This window comes from Scyliorhinus torazame, chromosome 17 (assembly GCF_047496885.1).
Source record: "Scyliorhinus torazame isolate Kashiwa2021f chromosome 17, sScyTor2.1, whole genome shotgun sequence".
NCBI classification, from domain to species: Eukaryota; Metazoa; Chordata; class Chondrichthyes; order Carcharhiniformes; family Scyliorhinidae; genus Scyliorhinus; species Scyliorhinus torazame.
The window spans coordinates 33,571,961-33,591,180 of record NC_092723.1 but is presented as its reverse complement, the minus strand read 5'-3'; the positions used below and the strand labels follow the sequence as shown (position 1 = coordinate 33,591,180).

The window sequence follows — 19,220 nt, the reverse complement described above, 5'->3', positions numbered from 1 at the left end:
TGGTGGCGAATCCTGCAGGTGATTGGGCTTACAAAGCATCCGTCATCTGCTGGATGCACCCGTAGGCTGGCGATTACCAAATGCCACACAGGTTCCCGTTCAAGCCCTGGAAAGACCCAGTGGCATAGAAACTAAAGGCTGCAGTGAGCTTCACGGCCACCGGGATCAACTCTCCTCCTCCTCCTTGGGGTGCCATGTCCGCTAGTTGCAGTCTTCTGCGGCACATGCTATCCGTCAACTCATTGAACGACCATGGACTCCTGAACACCCTGGCAGGTCGTTGGTGTCCCCTTCTGGCCCCCTCCTCAGTCTGATGGGCGGCCAGGTCTTGAAGGTGTGTTGCGGCCTCTTGCAAATGAGGGGTGGGATTCTCCGCGAACCGGCGGGGCGGGCCACTCTGGCGTCGAGGAGTGGCGTGACCCACTCCGGCGTCGGGCCGCCCCAAGGCTAGGCCGGCGCTGGAGTGTTTGGCACTGCGCCAGCTGGCGCGGAAGGGCTTGGCGCCATGCCAACCGGCGCCGAAGGGCCTCCGCCGGCCGGCGCGAGTTGGCACATGCGTGGGAGCGCCAGTGTGTGCTGGCATCATCCCAGCGCATGCGCAGGGGGATTCTTCTCCGCAGTGGCCATGGCACAGGTTGACTGCGGCCGGTGCGGAGGGAACGAATGCCCCCATGGCACAGGCCTGCCCGTGGATCGGTGGGCCCCCGATCGCGGGCCAGGCCACCGTGAGGGCCCCCCCCTCGGGGGCCAGATTCCCCGCATCCCCCTGAGGACTCTGCAGGCCGCCCGTGGAGCCAGGTCCCGCCGGTAAGGACCTGTTGTAATTTACGCCGGCGGGACCCACCGAAAACGGGCGGCCACTTGGCCCATCGCTGGCCGGAGAATCGCTGGGGGGGGCGGGGGGGGGGCGCTGCCAGCAGCTGCCGAATGGCGCACCGCAATTCCCGCCCCCGACAAAACCCCGGCGCCGGAGGATTCGGCAGCCGGCCAGGGCGGGATTCACGCCGCCCTCCGGCGATTCTCCGACCCAGCGGGGTATCGGAGAATCCCACCCAAGGTGTCGCCATGAGCCTGCATTGGCCTTGGTGCTTCGGTGACGTCTACATGTCTCAAATGCGACAAGCAGAACAACTGCTACCTCTGCAATATCAACGCCAACATTCATCTTTGTATCTGGAAGGAATTGGAGGAGAGAGAATGACAATCAGTTAGGTCCTCCATCCCGTGACCCTCAAATCCCCCAAGCCTCCCCATCCTTACCATGATGTCCAACCTTCTCTCAAGTGCCATCCAGCGAGCCAGTTGTGTTGGCAACCTTCGCTCTGCACACTCTCTCCTACCCAGTTCAAGAGCTCCTACACCACAGACCTCTGCCAGAAACATTAGGGAGGTCGTGCTCAGCTGTCCATCGCTCATCAAGGTAGTTACCATTTGGCCGTCAGAGGGCCCTCAGTGGCGAAGCTCTACTCTTTATTGTTTGATTGTTGCCAGCTGCCTCTATGGTGCTGACACTCCGAGAGTATAGGAACGCTATTCAGGCAGCAAAGGTTGCAGGACATCCAGTCCAGAAATCATCCTCAGACAGACTACCTGTTCCTTCGAGGAGGCACTTGAGAGTTCAGGGACCGTGAAGTGCCATCACAACTAACAAGGCTAATCCCTCCTTTGAGATAGCCTTCAGCTGTGAAGCCAAAGGCTGCTCACAAAGGGGGTGAAATTGACTTTCATGAGAGAAGCCGCAGCAGGACTCTGACCTGTGAGAGTAAGATAGGACAGACAGGTTGCAGCTGTGGTTAGCCTTGTATTGGGTCTCTACAATATTTAAAGATGGCCTCAATGCCTCATATACCGCCACCCCCCCCCCCCCCCACCCCCACCCCCACCTCCCCCACCCCCACTGCACCCTCGGCCCAGGGGTGACTCCTGACTTGGTCCCTTCCACACGCCTAAACAACCCCAGGTCCCTTGAAGCCCCTCCCCCCTCCTCCCTCCACGGTTCTGGGGCAGCAGATATCGTTCCCTTGAGCTTCCCATATCAGTAAATGGAGAGGGATACTCACCTCCTTGCTCCCCCTCAGTATCCTTTATGCCAGGTCCCCATTTTTGTAGAGGAGTCCTAAACAACGCCCGCATGACTTCTCGATCGGGAGGCGGGTGACTACCAAGATGCCGCTGAATTCGATCGTAATCTCGTTAATGAGATTGAAATGAATGCAAATTGAGTTTAATCAGGTTCTCGCCATTTCTGGACGAGATCCTGATGATGCCATTGGGAGCGGGCTGGGTGAACGGTAATCTGTTTGCACACCAGCGCAAATCCTGTTTATGGCCTCTCCCACCATTCACCCAGCGTAACGGGTTCAGCACCAGGTGCAGTGGGGTCGGAAAACCGAGCCCACTTATTTCTAATGTTTACCATTAGTAATATAAATCCCTTAAAACTACCTTTGCTTTTCTAAGGATTCATACAATAAACTGTTCATGGAGGCAATGATAAATCTTTGGCTTCAGTTGTTTATGTGAGGTAATAGCAATGTGTGTGTGTGGTCTGTTATTAGTTGTACATCTCTCCCCCCGCCCCCCCGGTGAACCCAACTTAATTAGTTCTTATTTACAAATCTTTCCATAGCCTCGGGCCATGTTAACCTTGTAATTCTCTGACAGAGCCTCCTGAACATCTCTCCCCCCCCCCCACCCACCCACCACCACCACGCCTCCCCCTTTCAACTCCATTTTTAGTGGCAAGGCCTTCAGTCAACCAAGACATTTGGAACTAATTCTCCAAACCCTCTGTGTCACGACCTCCCTTGTCACTTTTAAAAGCCTTCCCAAAACGTTGCTCTTCAGCTAGAATCTTGGTCATCTCACCCAGCACTCGCATAAAGGTTTTCTAAAGTCTGCCCCTTTTCTCCCTTTTAAAACATGTTAAACCAGATTTTCTTTCAGGACGTAGGTTATACATGTGACTGAGAAGTGAACTTTTATACTTGTTCATGTGTTTGAAAAATAATTTTTTTAAATTCTGTTAGAATTTACTATTGTTCTAAACATTATAATATTACAATTGCTGACAGAATCAAATATAATCTGTTGGCTTACCCCTCCCACTGTTACTGTTCATAATCAATTGCCGTAAATCATTAGTTTGATTTTACCGTAATATTTATTTATTTATTTCCTCGTCTGTTGCTCACCATTGCTATCTAAGTGGAGGACATTGAGCTTCAGTCTAAGATTGTGTTTCCTAGGGCAAAGCATTCTTCTATACCAGGATCATGCACATATGAAGGCTAAAAGAGAAATACAGACAGTCGAAATATAAAATGCACATTAATAATGATAGATAAGAGCCAATGGAAGTATATCAGGAAACATACTCAGGGTTAGCAACGTCACTTAATTTCATAGTACAAAGCCAATTGTTTGAAGGAAAGGTAATTATCGCCCATCCAAGTAATGACTAAATTATTTCCACAAGTAATATTACTCTCAAATATATTTACAAAGACCTATGTCATTAATAATGGTGACAAAATAAATGAATACTGCAGGCCCCATCAACATATATCCTCAGGTTCCCACTTCCAAATGTTTATCAGTTGTTTTGTAATTATGACAGGATGAAGCCCACGATTGGAATACTTCCTGCCTGGAGTACACATGAGCCAAACATCCATAAAGATCTTACATTCAAATCTTGGCCTATGTTGAATTAGCTGTGCCTCAAACAGCATGGCAATGGGGATGGTACCAGTGCCCTGGGTGTTCCTGAGTCAGGTTGGGGACATCAGGCAAGAATCCTGCTCCAATAACTCCTTTTTTGCCGAAGTGGGCATCAGGTTAAGGGCTCAGTTACATTGCAGTGCACAGTGAAACAGTGTGCTGGCACCAGCTTCTAGACTAAACATGAAGAATAGTCTTTTGGAAAGAGCATTGGAGGAGTGGTTAAGATCTGTAAAACTGTATCCTAATGAGGGTTAGGGGCAATGAGGCAAAAAGGAAAAAAGTGAAAGATAGTAAAATTTAATATTAATTAAATGCGCACATTCGGAATCATAACATGTATTTGTAGCTGCTTTGAAGGTAGTAATACAGTTTCGGGGTTCAGGGGCTGGATTCACCATTTTTGGGACTATGTCCCCCGCCGTCATGAAAACTGTGGTCTTTTACGGCAAGAAGACTGGCATCAAAAGGCCACAGATTCACCGGGCGGGATTCTCCACTCCCGCGCCGGTTGTGAGAATCGCCTGGGCCGCCACAATTTCCCGCGACGCTGGGCCGACGCCCTCCCGCGATTCTCCCAAGCGGCAGGAACGGCCCCGTCGAGTTCCGCGGGTCGCAGGCTGGAGAATCGCCCGAGACACCCAAAATGGCGATTCTCCGGCATCCCTGCTATTCTCAGGCCCGGATGGGCCGAGCGGCCAGCCCAAAACGGCGGGTTCCCCCCGGCACCGTCCACACCTGGTCGCTGCCGTTGGGAACAGCGCGGGAACGCTGGGGGGGGGGGGGGCGGCCTGCGGGGGGAGGGGGGGGGGGGGAGGGGGGGGGAGGGGGGATCCTGCACTGGGGAGTACCTCAAATGTGGGGTGGCCCGTGATCGGTGCCCACCGTCTTGCAGAGGGCTAGCAGGCAGCTGTCGTAGAGCTCGCAGCTCCAGCTGCCGATACGGTGCCCCGCACTTCCAGGTCAGAGGCAGCGCATGCGCACGGCGGCAGCCTCCAGCAGCCGCGCCATGCTCCATGGCGGACTCAGCCCACAGACCTGGACCGCCGAAATAGTTAGATCCATACCATCAGGAATTCAGCCAGTCGAGCCGCTTTACGGGGGGCGGAAATGAGCGGAACCGGTGCCGGTCCCGATTTTATGCGCGAAACCGGATTCTTTGCCTCGTTGCTGAACGCGATTTCAGCGTCGGGGTGCGGAGAATCCAGGCCCTGATTTATGATGACACCGAATATCGTAAACTGAAATTCTTCTGGTTGCTTTTATCTTGAATTATGGAAGTCCCATCATTTTCTACATCACAGTTATAAACATGAATTTCATCCTATTATTTCAAAGCACTTCCAAAACTTGGCTTGGTCCTATTCTGTCCCAATGACAGAAAATTTCAATGAAAGAAATAAAAACAGAGGTATTACGTAAAAGAATAAAAACTATTGTTTGATTACCTTGTGGTAATGACTGTTCAGTAATTAAATTGTAGTTCAAGCATAAAATGAAAAATGTATAATAGTATGACCAAACAAAGTCACCAGTACAGTTAAGTCATTAAATACCAACATACCTTTGTAGTAATTGACTTTATCTTGCCAAACAATGATTTTCTGCTCATAAAAATCAGATCATCTTCCAGGTCTTCACCTTCCATTATTGCACAGCTGTCCACTGCTGGCAGTTCACCATCCTTAGAATTAGCATTAATCACCAATTTGGAGTATTTGTACTCCAACCTAAACATATTTTAAGTACAAGTGTGAAATGTATGTAAAAATCATACTTAACCGCGAGTCATTTCGGAAATTAAGGGCGGAATTTACCGGCTGTTCAAGGAGGCGGGATATTCCGGTCCCACTGATGGCGCACCCCCACCTTGGGTTCCCTGGCAACCAGAGGTGCATTCAATTGGAAATCCCATTGACAATGGCGGGACCAGAAAATCCCACTGGCGCGCCACCTCCGCCGCCGAAAAACACACGGCGGGTTGCACAGAAAATCCCGCCCCAGACATTTCTCACTACAGTGCCTTCAAAGAATATTTGAAGGCAAATATCTTATATAAGTAAGGAAATTATGAATACCATGCAACCATTTTGGAATCCTACGTGGAATTTTTAGACTGAATAATATTTATTTATTGAAATCTGGGCGATTTTAAAGCTGCTGATTATAGGCATTACATACACAAGAGAGCCCTACTGTTCAAATCATTTAATATCTGGGACGGGATTCTCCGACCCCCCACCGGGTCGGAGAATCACCGGGGGCTGGCGTGAATCCCGCCCCCGCCGGTTGCCGAATTCTCCGGCACCGGATATTCGGCGGGGGCGGAAATAGTGCCGCGCCAGTTGGCGGGCCCATCCCCCGCGATTCTCTGGCCTGGATGGGCCGAAGTCCCGCTGCTAGGATGCCTGTCCCGCCGGCGTGGATTAAACCACCTCTCTTACTGGCGGGACAAGGCGGCGCGGGCAGGCTCCGGGGTCCTGAGGGGGGCGCGGGGTGATCTGACCCCGGAGGGTGCCCCCACGGTGGCCTGGCCCGCGATCGGGGCCCACCGATCCGCAGGCGGGCCTGTGCCGTGGGAGCACTCTTCTCCTTCTGCCTTCGCCACGGTCTCCACCATGGCGGAGGCGGAAGAGACTCCCTCCACTGCGCATGCGCGGGATGCCGTGAGCGGCCGCTGACGCTCCCGCGCATGCGCCGCCCGGCAATGTCATTTCCGCACCAGCTGGCGGGGCACCTCCGCCAGCTGGCAGGGTGGAAATCAGTCCGGCGCGGGCCTAGCCCCTCAACGTTAGGGCTCGGCCCCCCAAGATGCGGAGGATTCCGCATCTTTGGGGCGGCGCGATGCCCGACTGATTTGCGCCGTTTTTGGCGCCGGTCGGCAGACATCGCGCCGATACTGGAGAATTTCACCCCATGTGCCTGATACTTTTAGGGGCTGCTTTGTTCAACAGTCTACACCGCACCAAAGTATATTTGCACAATTGACTGTATTCAACACTGTTGTGTGCCACTACAGTGGTAGATTATCTGCAGCACTTTCTTATGTCATTTTAGTCAAATCAGGCCAATTTTCAGATTAAGATCAAATGTATGTTATCAATGTGCTGTAAGATTTGGGTCGATAGCACCGTTTAGATGTCTATGAATAAAGAAATCATCCATGAAACAATTCCCAAATAGAAGCCCAAAGGTTTACAGCACAGAAGGAAGATACTTTACCTATTAGATTTGCACTGGCTCTTTGATACAACCCTTCAAAGCTAATTCTACCACCCTGCACTTTACCCAACCTTGTAATTTCCTCTGTGGCAAATATTATTTTTGTTTGCACTGAGTGCTGAATTTGGTGCATTTGAGTGCTATAGAGAGAGTTTGGTGACTGAGGGAGTATAAGGCTTCATTTTTATCTAAAGTCTAGTCTTTGTTTTATTTAGTTAATTAACTTAAAAGTTGCTGTTTGGTTTAGAAGAAGGTAAATTTTCAATCAGCTTTAAACAAAGCTTCTACTTGTAGGCACTTGTAGCTGGAGCTTGTCAATTAGTTCATTGGATTAGGCCATTTTTCAGAGGCTAGATTCACAGTATAAAAGTGATCCCCTACAGTGCAGACTTTGTTTGCACTGAGTGCTGAATTTGGTGCAGTTGAGTGCTATAGTGAGAGTTTGGTGACTGAGGGAGTATAAGGCTTCATTTTTATCTAAAGTCTAGTCTTTCTTTTATTTAGTTAATTAACTTAAAAGTTGCTGTTTGGTTTAGAAGAAGGTGAATTTTCAATCAGCTTTAAACAAAGCTTCTACTTGTAGGCACTTGCAGCTGGAGCTTGTTAATTAGTTAATTGGATTAGGCCAGTTTACAGAGGCTAGATTCACAGTATAAAAGTGATCCCCTAAAGTGCAGACTTTGTTTGCACTGAGTGCTGAATTTGGTGCATTTGAGTGCTATAGTGAGAGTTTGGTGACTGAGGGAGTGCTGAATTTGGTGCATTTGAGTGCTATAGTGAGAGTTTGGTGACTGAGGGAGTGCTGAATTTGGTGCATTTGAGTGCTATAGTGAGAGTTTGGTGACTGAGGGAGTTAGGTGAGGAGGGAGTAAGGTGCTCCTTTCATTTTGTTTCCTACATTTCCGCAAAGAGTGAGAAGAGAGTCAGGAGTTTACAGAGAGTGCAGCTGACTGGGAGCAGATTCGGAGGGCGGAGATCCAGCTGGTCCACAGGGCAGCTATATTCTGTAAGGTAAGAGGGGATGGAGGCTAGGCCAGTTGCATGCTCCTCCTGTAGGATGTGGGTGGTGAGGGATACCACCGGTGTCCCCGCTGACTACACCTGCGAGAAGTGCACCCAACTCCAGCTCCTCAAAGACCGTGTTAGGGAACTGGAGCTGAAGCTGGATGAACTTCGGGTCATCCGGGAGGCAGAGGGGGTGATAAAGAAGAGTTACAGGGAGGTAACCACACCCAAAGTACAGGACAAGAATAGCTGGGTTACAGTCAGGGGGAAAAAAACAAACAGGCAGACAGTGCAGGGATCCCTCGTGGCCGTTCCCCTTCAAAACAAGTATACCGTTTTGGATGCTGTTGGGGGGGATGACCTACCGGGGGAAGGTCCTAGCGGCCAGGTCTCTGGCACTGAGTCTGGCTCTGGGGCTCAGAAGGGAAGGGGGGAGAATAGAAAAGCGATACTTGTAGGAGATTCAATGGTTAGGGGAATAGATAGGAGATTCTGTGGTCGCGGGCGAGACTCCCGGAAGGTATGTTGCCTCCCGGGTGCCAGGGCCAGGGATGTCTCGGATCGTGTCTTCAGGATCCTTAAGGGGGAGGGTGAGCAGCCAGAAGTCGTGGTGCACATTGGTACCAACGACGTAGGTAGGAAAAGGGGTGTGGAGGTAATAAATGAGTTCAGGGAGTTAGGCTGGAAGTTAAAAGCCAGGACAGACAGAGTTGTCATCTCTGGTTTGTTGCCGGTGCCACGTGATAGCGAGGCTAGGAATAGGGAGAGAGTGCAGCTGAACACGTGGCTGCAGGAATGGTGTAGCAGGGAGGGCTTCAGTTATTTGGACAATTGGAGTGCATTCTGGGGAAGGTGAGACCTGTACAAGCAGGACGGGTTGCATCTGAACCAGAGGGGCACCAATATCCTGGGAGGGAGATCTTCTAGTACTCTTCGGGAGGGTTTAAACTAATTTGGCAGGGGAATGGGAACCGGATTTGTAGTCCAGCAACTAAGGTAGCCGATATTCAGGACGCCAAAGCGTGTAGTGAGGCAGTGGGGAAGGGAACACTGACAAAGGAGAGTACTTGCAGGCACGGAGAGGGTTGAAGTGTGTATAATTCAATGCAAGAAGCGTCAGGAATAAGGTGGGTGAACTTAAGGCATGGATCGGTACTTGAGACTACGATGTGGTGGCCATCACGGAAACTTGGATAGAAGAGGGGCAGAAATGGTTGTTGGAGGTCCCTGGTTATAGATGTTTCAATAAGATTAGGGAGGGTGGTAAAAGAGGTGGGGGGGGGGTGGCATTGTTAATTAGAGATAGTATAACAGCTGCAGAAAGGCAGTTCGAGGAGTATCAGCCTACTGAGGTAGTATGGGTTGAAGGCAGAAATAGGAAAGGAGCAGTTACCTTGTTAGGAGTTTTCTATAGGCCCCCCAATAGTAGCAGAGATGTGGAGGAACAGATTGGGAAACAGATTTTGGAAAGGTGCAGAAGTCACAGAGTAGTAGTCATGGGTGACTTTAACTTCCCAAACATTGAGTGGAAACTCTTTAGATCAAATAGTTTGGATAGGGTGGTATTTGTGCAGTGTGTCCAGGAAGCTTTTCTAACACAGTATGTAGATTGTCCGACCAGAGGAGGGGCAATATTGGATTTAGTACTTGGTAATGAACCAGGGCAAGTGATAGATTTGTTAGTGGGAGAGCATTTTGGAGATAGTGACCACAATTCTGTGACTTTCACTTTAGTAATGGAGAGGGATAGGTGCGTGCAACAGGGCAAGGTTTACAATTGGGGGAAGGGTAAATACGATGTTGTCAGACAAGAATTGAAGTGCATAAGTTGGGAACATAGGCTGTCAGGGAAGGACACAAGTGAAATGTGGAACCTGTTCAAGGAACAGGTACTACGTGTCCTTGATATGTATGTCCCTGTCAGGCAGGGAAGAGATGGTCGAGTGAGGGAACCATGGTTGACAAGAGAGGTTGAATGTCTTGTTAAGAGGAAAAAGGAGACATATGTAAGGCTGAGGAAACAAGGTTCAGACAGGGCATTGGAGGGATTCAAGATAGCCAGGAGGGAACTGAAGAAAGGGATTAGGAGACCTAAGAGAGGGCATGAACAATCTTTGGCGGGTAGGATCAAGGAAAACCCCAAGGCCTTTTACACATATGTGAGAAATATGAGAATGACTAGAGCGATGGTAGGTCCGATCAAGGACAGTAGCGGAAGATTGTGTATTGAGTCTGAAGATATAGGAGAGGTCTTGAACGAGTGCTTTTCTTCTGTATTTACAAATGAGAGGGGCCATATTGTTGGAGAGGACAGTGTGAAACAGACTGGTAAGCTCGAGGAAATATTTGTTAGGAAGGAAGATGTGTTGGGCATTTTGAAAAACTTGAGAATAGACAAGTCCCCCGGGCCTGACGGGATATATCCAAGGATTCTATGGGAAGCAAGAGATGAAATTGCAGAGCCGTTGGCAATGATCTTTTCGTCCTCACTGTCAACAGGGGTGGTACCAGGGGATTGGAGAGTGGCGAATGTCGTGCCCCTGTTCAAAAAAGGGAATAGGGATAAACCTGGGAATTACAGGCCAGTTAGTCTTACTTCGGTGGTAGGCAAAGTCATGGAAAGGGTACTGAAGGATAGGATTTCTGAGCATCTGGAAAGAAACTGCTTGATTAGGGATAGTCAGCACGGATTTGTGAGGGGTAGGTCTTGCCTTACAAGAGTTATTGAATTCTTTGAGGAGGTGACCAAGCATGTGGATGAAGGTAGAGCAGTGGATGTAGTGTACATGGATTTTAGTAAGGCATTTAAGACCATAAGACATAGGAGTGGAAGTATGGCCATTCGGCCCATCGAGTCCACTCCACCATTCAATCATGGCTGATTTCAACTCCATTTACCCGCTTTCTCTCCATAGCCCTTAATTCCTCGAGAAATCAAGAATTTATCAACTTCTGTCTTAAAGACACTCAACGTCCCGGCCTCCACCGCCCTCTGTGGCAATGAATTCCACAGACCCACTACTCTCTGGCTGAAGAAATTTCACCTCATCTCTGTTCTAAAGTGACTCCCTTTTATTCTAAGGCTGTGCCACCGGGTCCTAGTCTCCCCCGCTAATGGAAACAACTTCCCTACATCCACCCTATCTAAGCCATTCATTATCTTGTAAGTTTCTATTAGATCTCCCCTCAACCTCCTGAACTCCAATGAATATAATCCCAGGATCCTCAGACGTTCATCGTATGTTAGGCCTACCATTCCTGGGATCATCCGTGTGAATCTCCGCTGGACCCGCTCCAGTGCCAATATGTCCTTCCTGAGGCGTGGGGCCCAAAATTGCTCACAGTATTCTAAATGGGGCCTAACTAATGCTTTATCAAGCTTCAGAAGTACATCCCTGCTTTTATATTCCAAGCCTCTTGAGATGAATGACAACATTGCATTTGCTTTCTTAATTACGGACTCAACCTGCAAGTTTACCTTTAGAGAATCCTGGACTAGGACTCCCAAGTCCCTTTGCACTTCAGCATTATGAATTTTGTCACCGTTTAGAAAATAGTCCACGCCTCTATTCTTTTTTCCAAAGTGCAAGACCTCGCACTTGCCCACGTTGAATTTCATCAGCCATTTCTTGGACCACTCTCCTAAACTGTCTAAATCTTTCTGCAGCCTCCCCATCTCCTCCATACTACCTGCCCCTCCACCTATCTTTGTATCATTGGCAAACTTAGCCAGAATGCCCTCAGTCCCGTCATCTAGATCGTTAATATATAAAGAGAACAGCTGTGGCCCCAACACTGAACCCTGCGAGACACCACTCGTCACCGGTTGCCATTCCGAAAAAGAACCTTTTATCCCAACTCTCTGCCTTCTGCCTGACAGCCCGTCGTCAATCCATGTTAGTACCTTGCCTCGAATACCATGGGCCCTTAATTTACTCAGCAGTCTCCCGTGAGGCACCTTATCAAAGGCCTTTTGGAAGTCAAGATAGATAACATCCATTGGCTCTCCTTGGTCTAACCTATTTGTTATCTCTTCAAAGAACTCTAACAGGTTTGTCAGGCAAGACCGCCCCTTACTAAATCCATGCTGACTTGTCCTAATCCGACCCTGCACTTCCAAGAATTTAGAAGTCTCATCCTTAACAATGGATTCTCGAATCTTGCCAACAACCGAGGTTCGGCTAATTGGCCTATAATTTTCCATCTTTTTCCTTGTTCCCTTCTTGAACAGGGGGTTTACAACAGCGATTTTCCAATCCTCTGGTACTTTCCCTGACTCCAGTGACTTTTGAAACATCATCACCAACGCCTCCACTATTTCTTCAGCTATCTCCTTTAGAACTCTAGGATGTAGCCCATCTGGGCCCGGAGATTTATCAATTTTTAGACCTCTTAGTTTCTCTAGCTCCTTTGTTTCTCTGTCTCCTTTGTGATGGCTACCATATTCAACTCTGTCCCCTGACTCTCTGGAATTGTTGGGATATTACTCATGTCTTCTACTGTGAAGACTGAGGCAAAGTACTTATTCAGTTCCTTGGCTATTTCCTTGTCTCCCATCACAAAATTACCAGCGTCATTTTGGAGCGGCCCAATGTCAACTTTTGCCTCCCGTTTGTTTTTAATGTATTTAAAGAAACTTTTACTATCATTCCTAATGTTACTGGCTAGCCTACTTTCAAATTTGATCCTCTCTTTCCTTATCTCTCTCTTTGTTATCCTCTGTTTGTTTTTGTAGCCTTCCCAATCTTCTGACTTCCCACTACTCTTTGCCACATTATAGGCTTTCTCTTTTGCTTTGATGCATTCCCTAACTTCCTTTGTCAGCCATGGCTGCCTAATCCCCCCTCTGATAACCTTTCTTTTCTTTGGGATGAACCTCTGTACTGTGTCCTCAATTACTCCCAGAAACTCCTGCCATTGCTGTTCTACTGTCTTTCCCACTAGGCTCTGCTCCCAGTCGATTTTCGTCAGTTCCTCCCTCATGCCCCTGTAGTTACCTTTATTTAACTGTAACACCTTTACATCTGATTCTACCTTCTTTCTTTCAAATTGGAGATTGAATTCGACCATATTATGATCACTGCCTCCTAAGTGCTCCCTTACTTTACGATCTTTAATCAAGTCTGGCTCATTACATAACACTAAGTGCAGAATGGCCTGTCCCCTCGTGGGCTCCATCACAAGCTGTTCCAAAAAGCCCTCCTGTAAACATTCAATGAATTCCCTTTCCTTGGGTCCACATGGCAGTATTATTTACCCAGTCCACCTGCATATTAAAGTCCCCCATGATCACTGTGACCTTGCCTTTCTGACATGCACTTTCTATTTTGTGGTGCATCTTGTGCCCCTGGTCCTGACCACTGTTAGGAGGCCTATACATAACTCATATTATGGTTTTTTTGCCTTTGTGGTTCCTCAACTCTACCCACACAGACTCCACATCATCCGACCCCATGTCGTTTAGTGCTATTGATTTAATTTCATTCCTAATTAACAAGGCAACCCCGCCCCCTCTGCCCACCTCTCTGTCTTTTCGATAGGTTGTGAATCCCTGGATGTTTAAATGCCAGTCCTGAACTCCCTGCAACCATGTCTCTGTGATGCCTACCACATCATACCTGCCAGTCACAATCTGGGCCACAAGCTCATCTACCTTGTTCCGTACACTGCGCGCATTTAAATATAGCACCTTTAATTCTCTATTGAATAATTTGATAAGGTTCCCCATGGTAGGCTTCTGCAGAAAGTAAGGAGGTATGGGATAGGGGGAAATTTGGCCAGTTGGATAACGAACTGGCTAACCGATAGAAGTCAGAGAGTGGTGGTGGATGGCAAATATTCAGCCTGGATCCCAGTTACCAGTGGCGTACCGCAGGGATCAGTTCTGGGTCCTCTGCTGTTTGTGATTTTCATTAATGACTTGGATGAGGGAGTTGAAGGGTGGGTCAGTAAATTTGCAGACGATACGAAGATTGGTGGAGTTGTGGATTGTGAGGAGGGCTGTTGTCGGCTGCAAAGAGACATAGATAGGATGCAGAGCTGGGCTGAGAAGTGGCAGATGGAGTTTAATCCTGAAAAGTGCGAGGTTGTCCAATTTGGAAGGACAAATATGAATGCGGAATACAGGGTTAACGGTAGAGTTCTTGGCAATGTGGAGGAGAAGAGAGATCTTGGGGTCTATGTTCATACATCTTTGAAAGTTGCCACTCAAGTGGATAGAGCTGTGAAGAAGGCCTATGGTGTGCTAGCGTTCATTAACAGAGGGATTGAATTCAAGAGCCGTGAGGTGACGATGCAGCTGTACAAAACTTTGGTAAGGCCACATTTGGAGTACTGTGTACAGTTCTGGTCGCCTCATTTTAGGAAGGATGTGGAAGCTTTGGAAAAGGTGCAAAGGAGATTTACCAGGATGTTGCCTGGAATGGAGAGTAGGTCTTACGAGGAAAGGTTGAGGGTGCTAGGCCTTTTCTCATTAGAACGGAGAAGGATGAGGGGCGACTTGATAGAGGTTTATAAGATGATCAGGGGAATAGATAGAGTAGGCAGTCAGAGACTTCTTCCCTGGGTGGAACAAACCATTACAAGGGGACATAAATTTAAGGTGAATGGTGGAAGATATAGGGGGGATGTTAGAGGTAGGTTCTTTACCCAGAGAGTAGTGGGGGCATGGAATGCACGGCCTGTGGAAGTAGTTGAGTCGGAAACATTAGGGACCTTCAAGCAGCTATTGGATAGGTACATGGATTATGGTAAAATGATATAGTGTAGATTTATTTGTTCTTAAGGGCAGCACGGTAGCATTGTGGATAGCACAATTGCTTCACAGCTCCAGGGTCCCAGGTTCGATTCCGGCTTGGGTCACTGTCTGTGCAGAGTCTGCACATCCTCCCCGTGTCTGCGTGGGTTTCCTCCGGGTGCTCCGGTTTCCTCCCACAGTCCAAAGATGTGCAGGTTAGGTGGATTGGCCATGATAAATTGCCCTTAGTGTCCAAAATTGCCCTTAGTGTTGGCTACAGGTGTTGCCTTTGGGTAGGGTGCTCTTTCCAAGAGCCGGTGCAGACTCAATGGGCTGAATGGCCTCCTTCTGCACTGTAAATTCAATGATAGTCTATGATTAATCTAGGACAAAGGTTCGGCACAACATCGTGGGCCGAAGGGCCTGTTCTGTGCTGTATTTTTCTATGTTCTATTATCCCAGCTTTTCTTTAAAAATGCAAAAGTATCTGATGAAGCCACTCACTATGACAAAGTATTCTATGCTTGATCAATTTATTGCCTAAAGAGATTACTCATAACCTCTGATCCAACCCAGTGATAATTTAAAGTTTATGTCCTTTCATTACTGGCCCACAGGTCCGAGGAATTTTCTCTTTCCTGGTCAGTATATCAAAATGTTTTAAAATTTTAAAAGCTTCAATTTTATAACTGTTTAATCTTCTTTGCACTGGTAGAATTGTTCCCAGTATCTCAAGGCCGCTTTTCACTGTATTATCCTGGTGAATTTACACTGTATGCATCAGTTTTAATGGGGCACCCAAAACAACACAAAGTACAATAATAGTGGCCTATTGATTGCCTGGTACATGTTTATCATTACATTATTTCTCTTGCACTCTGTGCCCCTATTTGTAAGACACAATTGGGTTTCTTATCTTAACCTGCCTGCATTCACATTTTCAAATAATTATGTATTTTTCACCACCAGTTCCATCTATTCCTCCACATCTTTCAGCACTTTTGAATGTAAAGCCCATTCCTCGTGTTTCTGTACAAGCTCTACCCTTCCAATTCCTTAAGTATGGCTAATACAGAGATTGAAAATTTGAAGATACTCCAATGAAATCTGCTTGATAACTTTTAAGCCAAGTCAATTTGGACCACCTCTTTTCTTGTCTCATTCAACTTTTGCCCTTTTTCCAGTCCAGCACCTTTATCATAGACTTTTTATTAGCCTCCTCTATTGACCCAGCTATGTTTTGACCACAACTTCTCAATTGTCCATCTCATTTCTTATCAATTGTTTATCCACATCATTTCCCTGTAGAGTAATGTTTATTGACTCACTTCTGATTTTTCTTATAAAAGTAGCATGTTGTGACAATTAATAAGCAGGCTGTAATTGTGCCTGTGATTATTCCAATCTTCAAGAAGAAGTCTATTGTCTTGCATGTTGTCACTGTTTGGTCTGGCAGCGCAACGCCTTCTTTACAAAGTTTCGGCTCTGACCACACATACATTGTTTTCTGCAAGCAAAAATGGCAAGCAGCAGGTATTAATCATGTTTATATTATCATCTCTATCTCAAGAATTTACCAATTTATACTTTTATTAAATAGGTTACTGTAATGATTCTCACTTTAGGACAGCATTCTCCATGCATTTGCATAGCATTATCTATATTACATGTCAATAAGCATCTTTCTAGGTGATATTGGCAACTGAGCCCAAATTTGATGGAAATCTTCGTGTGCCAGCTTGTGACTGCCTGATTTCGAAGATGGCTACTCACCACATTCCGCTGGCTTCGTGTTTTTAAATAGGTGTGCTAAACGACACCCATGTGACCACTCACTGAGAAGGTGGTTAGACCACTGGTGGCCTTTCGATGGGGGGTCCTTCACATTAATGGTATGGAGATCGGGCCTAAATAGTTATTATTGGTTTCTCACCACACCGCGGTGGGATCCGGACCTCGCCAACGGGAGCGGGCCGGTTAGATCGGAAACCAATCAGTGCCCAGCGTGGTTCCTGATTTCGGCTTCTCCTGCTATCTAAGCGGCCAGCTTGTTTTTGAGGCCGGCACTACAGGGCCAATAGATTGCGCCCTCTATTTTTAAACTCTGCCTTTAGTTCTAATTTCTCTCAATATTTACCCTGTCAAGCCCCCTCAGACTCATATATGCTTCAATAAGACCACTTCTCATTCTTCTGAACTCGAACCAGAAAAGACAGATGTGAAATCTCACGGATTATATCATACAGGTCACAGATAACTTTGCCTGTTCCACTTCATTCAGGAAAATCCCACCAGAGAAAGCAGGCAGAATTACATGAGAGCCCTGTATTCTTACTGGTTTTCCTAAAGTACAAAACATTAGTTATGGATATGATCCCCAATGCCACTCTTTCCATGAACACAAAGGTGTTCCTCTCCATGAATGTGCAAGTAGCCTGTGACCATGTGCACAGAATCACCCATATTATTGCCCAATACCCTGGCTTAATAAAGCACAACCACCACTGCATTAGGCCCCAAGAGTGCCTCAGCATTTTTTCACAATAACATTATTGTGTCCAATTCTAAATGAATTTTGGCAGCATGTTGAGTATTAAGTAAGCCAAATGTGATGTAACTTGTGTTCAGTGTGTTTCATCCAAGTGGTTTCATTCAGAGACCGTGTTTGGTGCATTTGTTTCTTCAGAATGTTTTCCCAGTGGAATGGGTAAGTGAGGGTGATGGCCACTGAGTGTCAGTGTCTGCCTCTGGCTCTTTATTGATCAGACAAGAGGACACTTCAATCAAAAGTTATAATTGTATCTACAAAGCTTACCACATGCAGAAAGGTGCTTGTATTAATGGCTTCATCATTAAACCCTGATGAGTTGGTTGCTGAGTAAGAATACGGCTGCCACGTAAAGGTAATGTATTTCTAGAAAACTAAAATTTGATAGAATGGATAAGAAGGTTTCTGTCACTGGTTAAAAATAAGGGGTCGCTCACTTAAGAAGAGATGAGGAGAACTTTCTTCACCCAAAGGGTTGAGTCTTTGCAACTCTCTTCCTCAAAAGGCAGTGGGAGCAGACTCTGAATATTTTTAAGGTAGGACTAGATAGATTCTTGATCAACAAGGGGGTGAAAGGGGGTAGGCAGGAACGTGAGGTTGAGGCTACAATCTGATCAGCCATGGTCTTATTGAATGCCGGAGCAGGCTCGAAGGGCCTAATCCGTATGTTCATATGAATAGTATTCAGTAGTGTATTTAATATAATATATTCTTAAAGTGTTTTGTCGAGACATAAAAATAAATGGACGCCAAAAGAATGAGATGACCAAAAACTTGATCAAAGGTGAAGTGGAATGGAAGAAGGAACAGACCAAGGGAATTGTGATACATGGGAGCAAGGTAGCTCAGACCACGACCTTTAGGAATGCACAGAAAGCAGGGCGGCATGCGGCACAGTGGATAGCACTGGGACTGCGGCGCTGAGGACCCGGGTTCGAATCCCGGCCCTAGGTCACTGTCCATGTGGGGTTTGCATATTCTCCCCTTGTCGGCGTGGGTTTCACCCCCACAACCCAAAGATGTGCAGATTAGGTGGATTGGCCATGCTAAATTGCCCCTTAATTGGAAAAAAAAATAATTGGGTACTCTAAATTTATTTTAAAAAAAGGAATGCACAGGAAGTTAAATTTCGATGAATGGAGAGTTCAGTTGGTGGGTGACAGGCACTGGTGAGGCTGAGAAAGGATTTAAACCCGAAGGTGAGAACTTAAAATTTTTGTTATTGGTTAACTTCAAGTGAACGTAGATCCTAACAATCAGATATGATGGTTGAACAGGATTTAATGGGCGTAATTTTCACTTTTTTTTTGCATACTCTGGCAACAGGCTGGAAAAACGCTGTGGAAATTGCTGGCCCCAACAGCGTCTTCCTCCGCTGTATTGCGGGCAACATGGATCCAAGAGGTGTGTAATATCCCGCACAGGACCTACTGGGTGGGAATGATTGTCTCCCCCATGGTCCTTGTGGAGTATGAGCTTCCCCGCTAGGGGCGGTGATCTCTATTAACTAATGTATAAAAGGTCAGCTGGTAAGGCATCAACCTCAGAAAGAGGAGCCCAGGAGAGGCTACCGGGCATTGTAAATGTTGTCTGTAAAAAAATGTTCTTGACTTCACTCGGTGTGGACTCCTCGTGTCATTACTAAAGGGCATTGTTGTGGTCCATGTCGGTACCAACAACATAGGCAAGTCTAGGAAAGAGGACCTGTTTAGAGATTATAAAGAGCTAGGATTCAAATTTAAAAACAGGTCCTCAAGGGTCATAATCTCCGGATTACTGCCCGAGCCACGTGCAAATTGGCATAGGGAGGCAAGAATACGGGAAGTTAACACGTGGCTGAAAGAGTGGTGTGGGAATGAGGGGTTCCTTTTCATGGGACACTGGCATCAGTTTTGGGACAGGGGGGACCTATACCCTGGTCTCCACCTGAACCGAGCTGGGACCAGTGTTCTGGCGAAAAGAGTAAATAGGGTGGTCAATAGGACT

The 19,220-nt window shown here is 47.2% G+C and overlaps 1 protein-coding gene across 1 annotated transcript in view; it reads right to left on the bottom strand.

The window, feature by feature from the left end:
• The window catches only part of elapor1 (endosome-lysosome associated apoptosis and autophagy regulator 1), a 217,408-nt gene that overhangs the window by 15,542 nt on the left and 182,646 nt on the right, over window positions 1-19,220 (bottom strand). The window contains exons 20-21 of the mRNA XM_072480299.1: window positions 16,015-16,193; window positions 5,288-5,453 (exon numbers count right to left, since the gene is read on the bottom strand). Of these exons, the coding sequence (XP_072336400.1) occupies window positions 5,288-5,453; window positions 16,015-16,193 (345 nt within the window). The remainder of the gene's footprint in view (window positions 1-5,287; window positions 5,454-16,014; window positions 16,194-19,220) is intronic.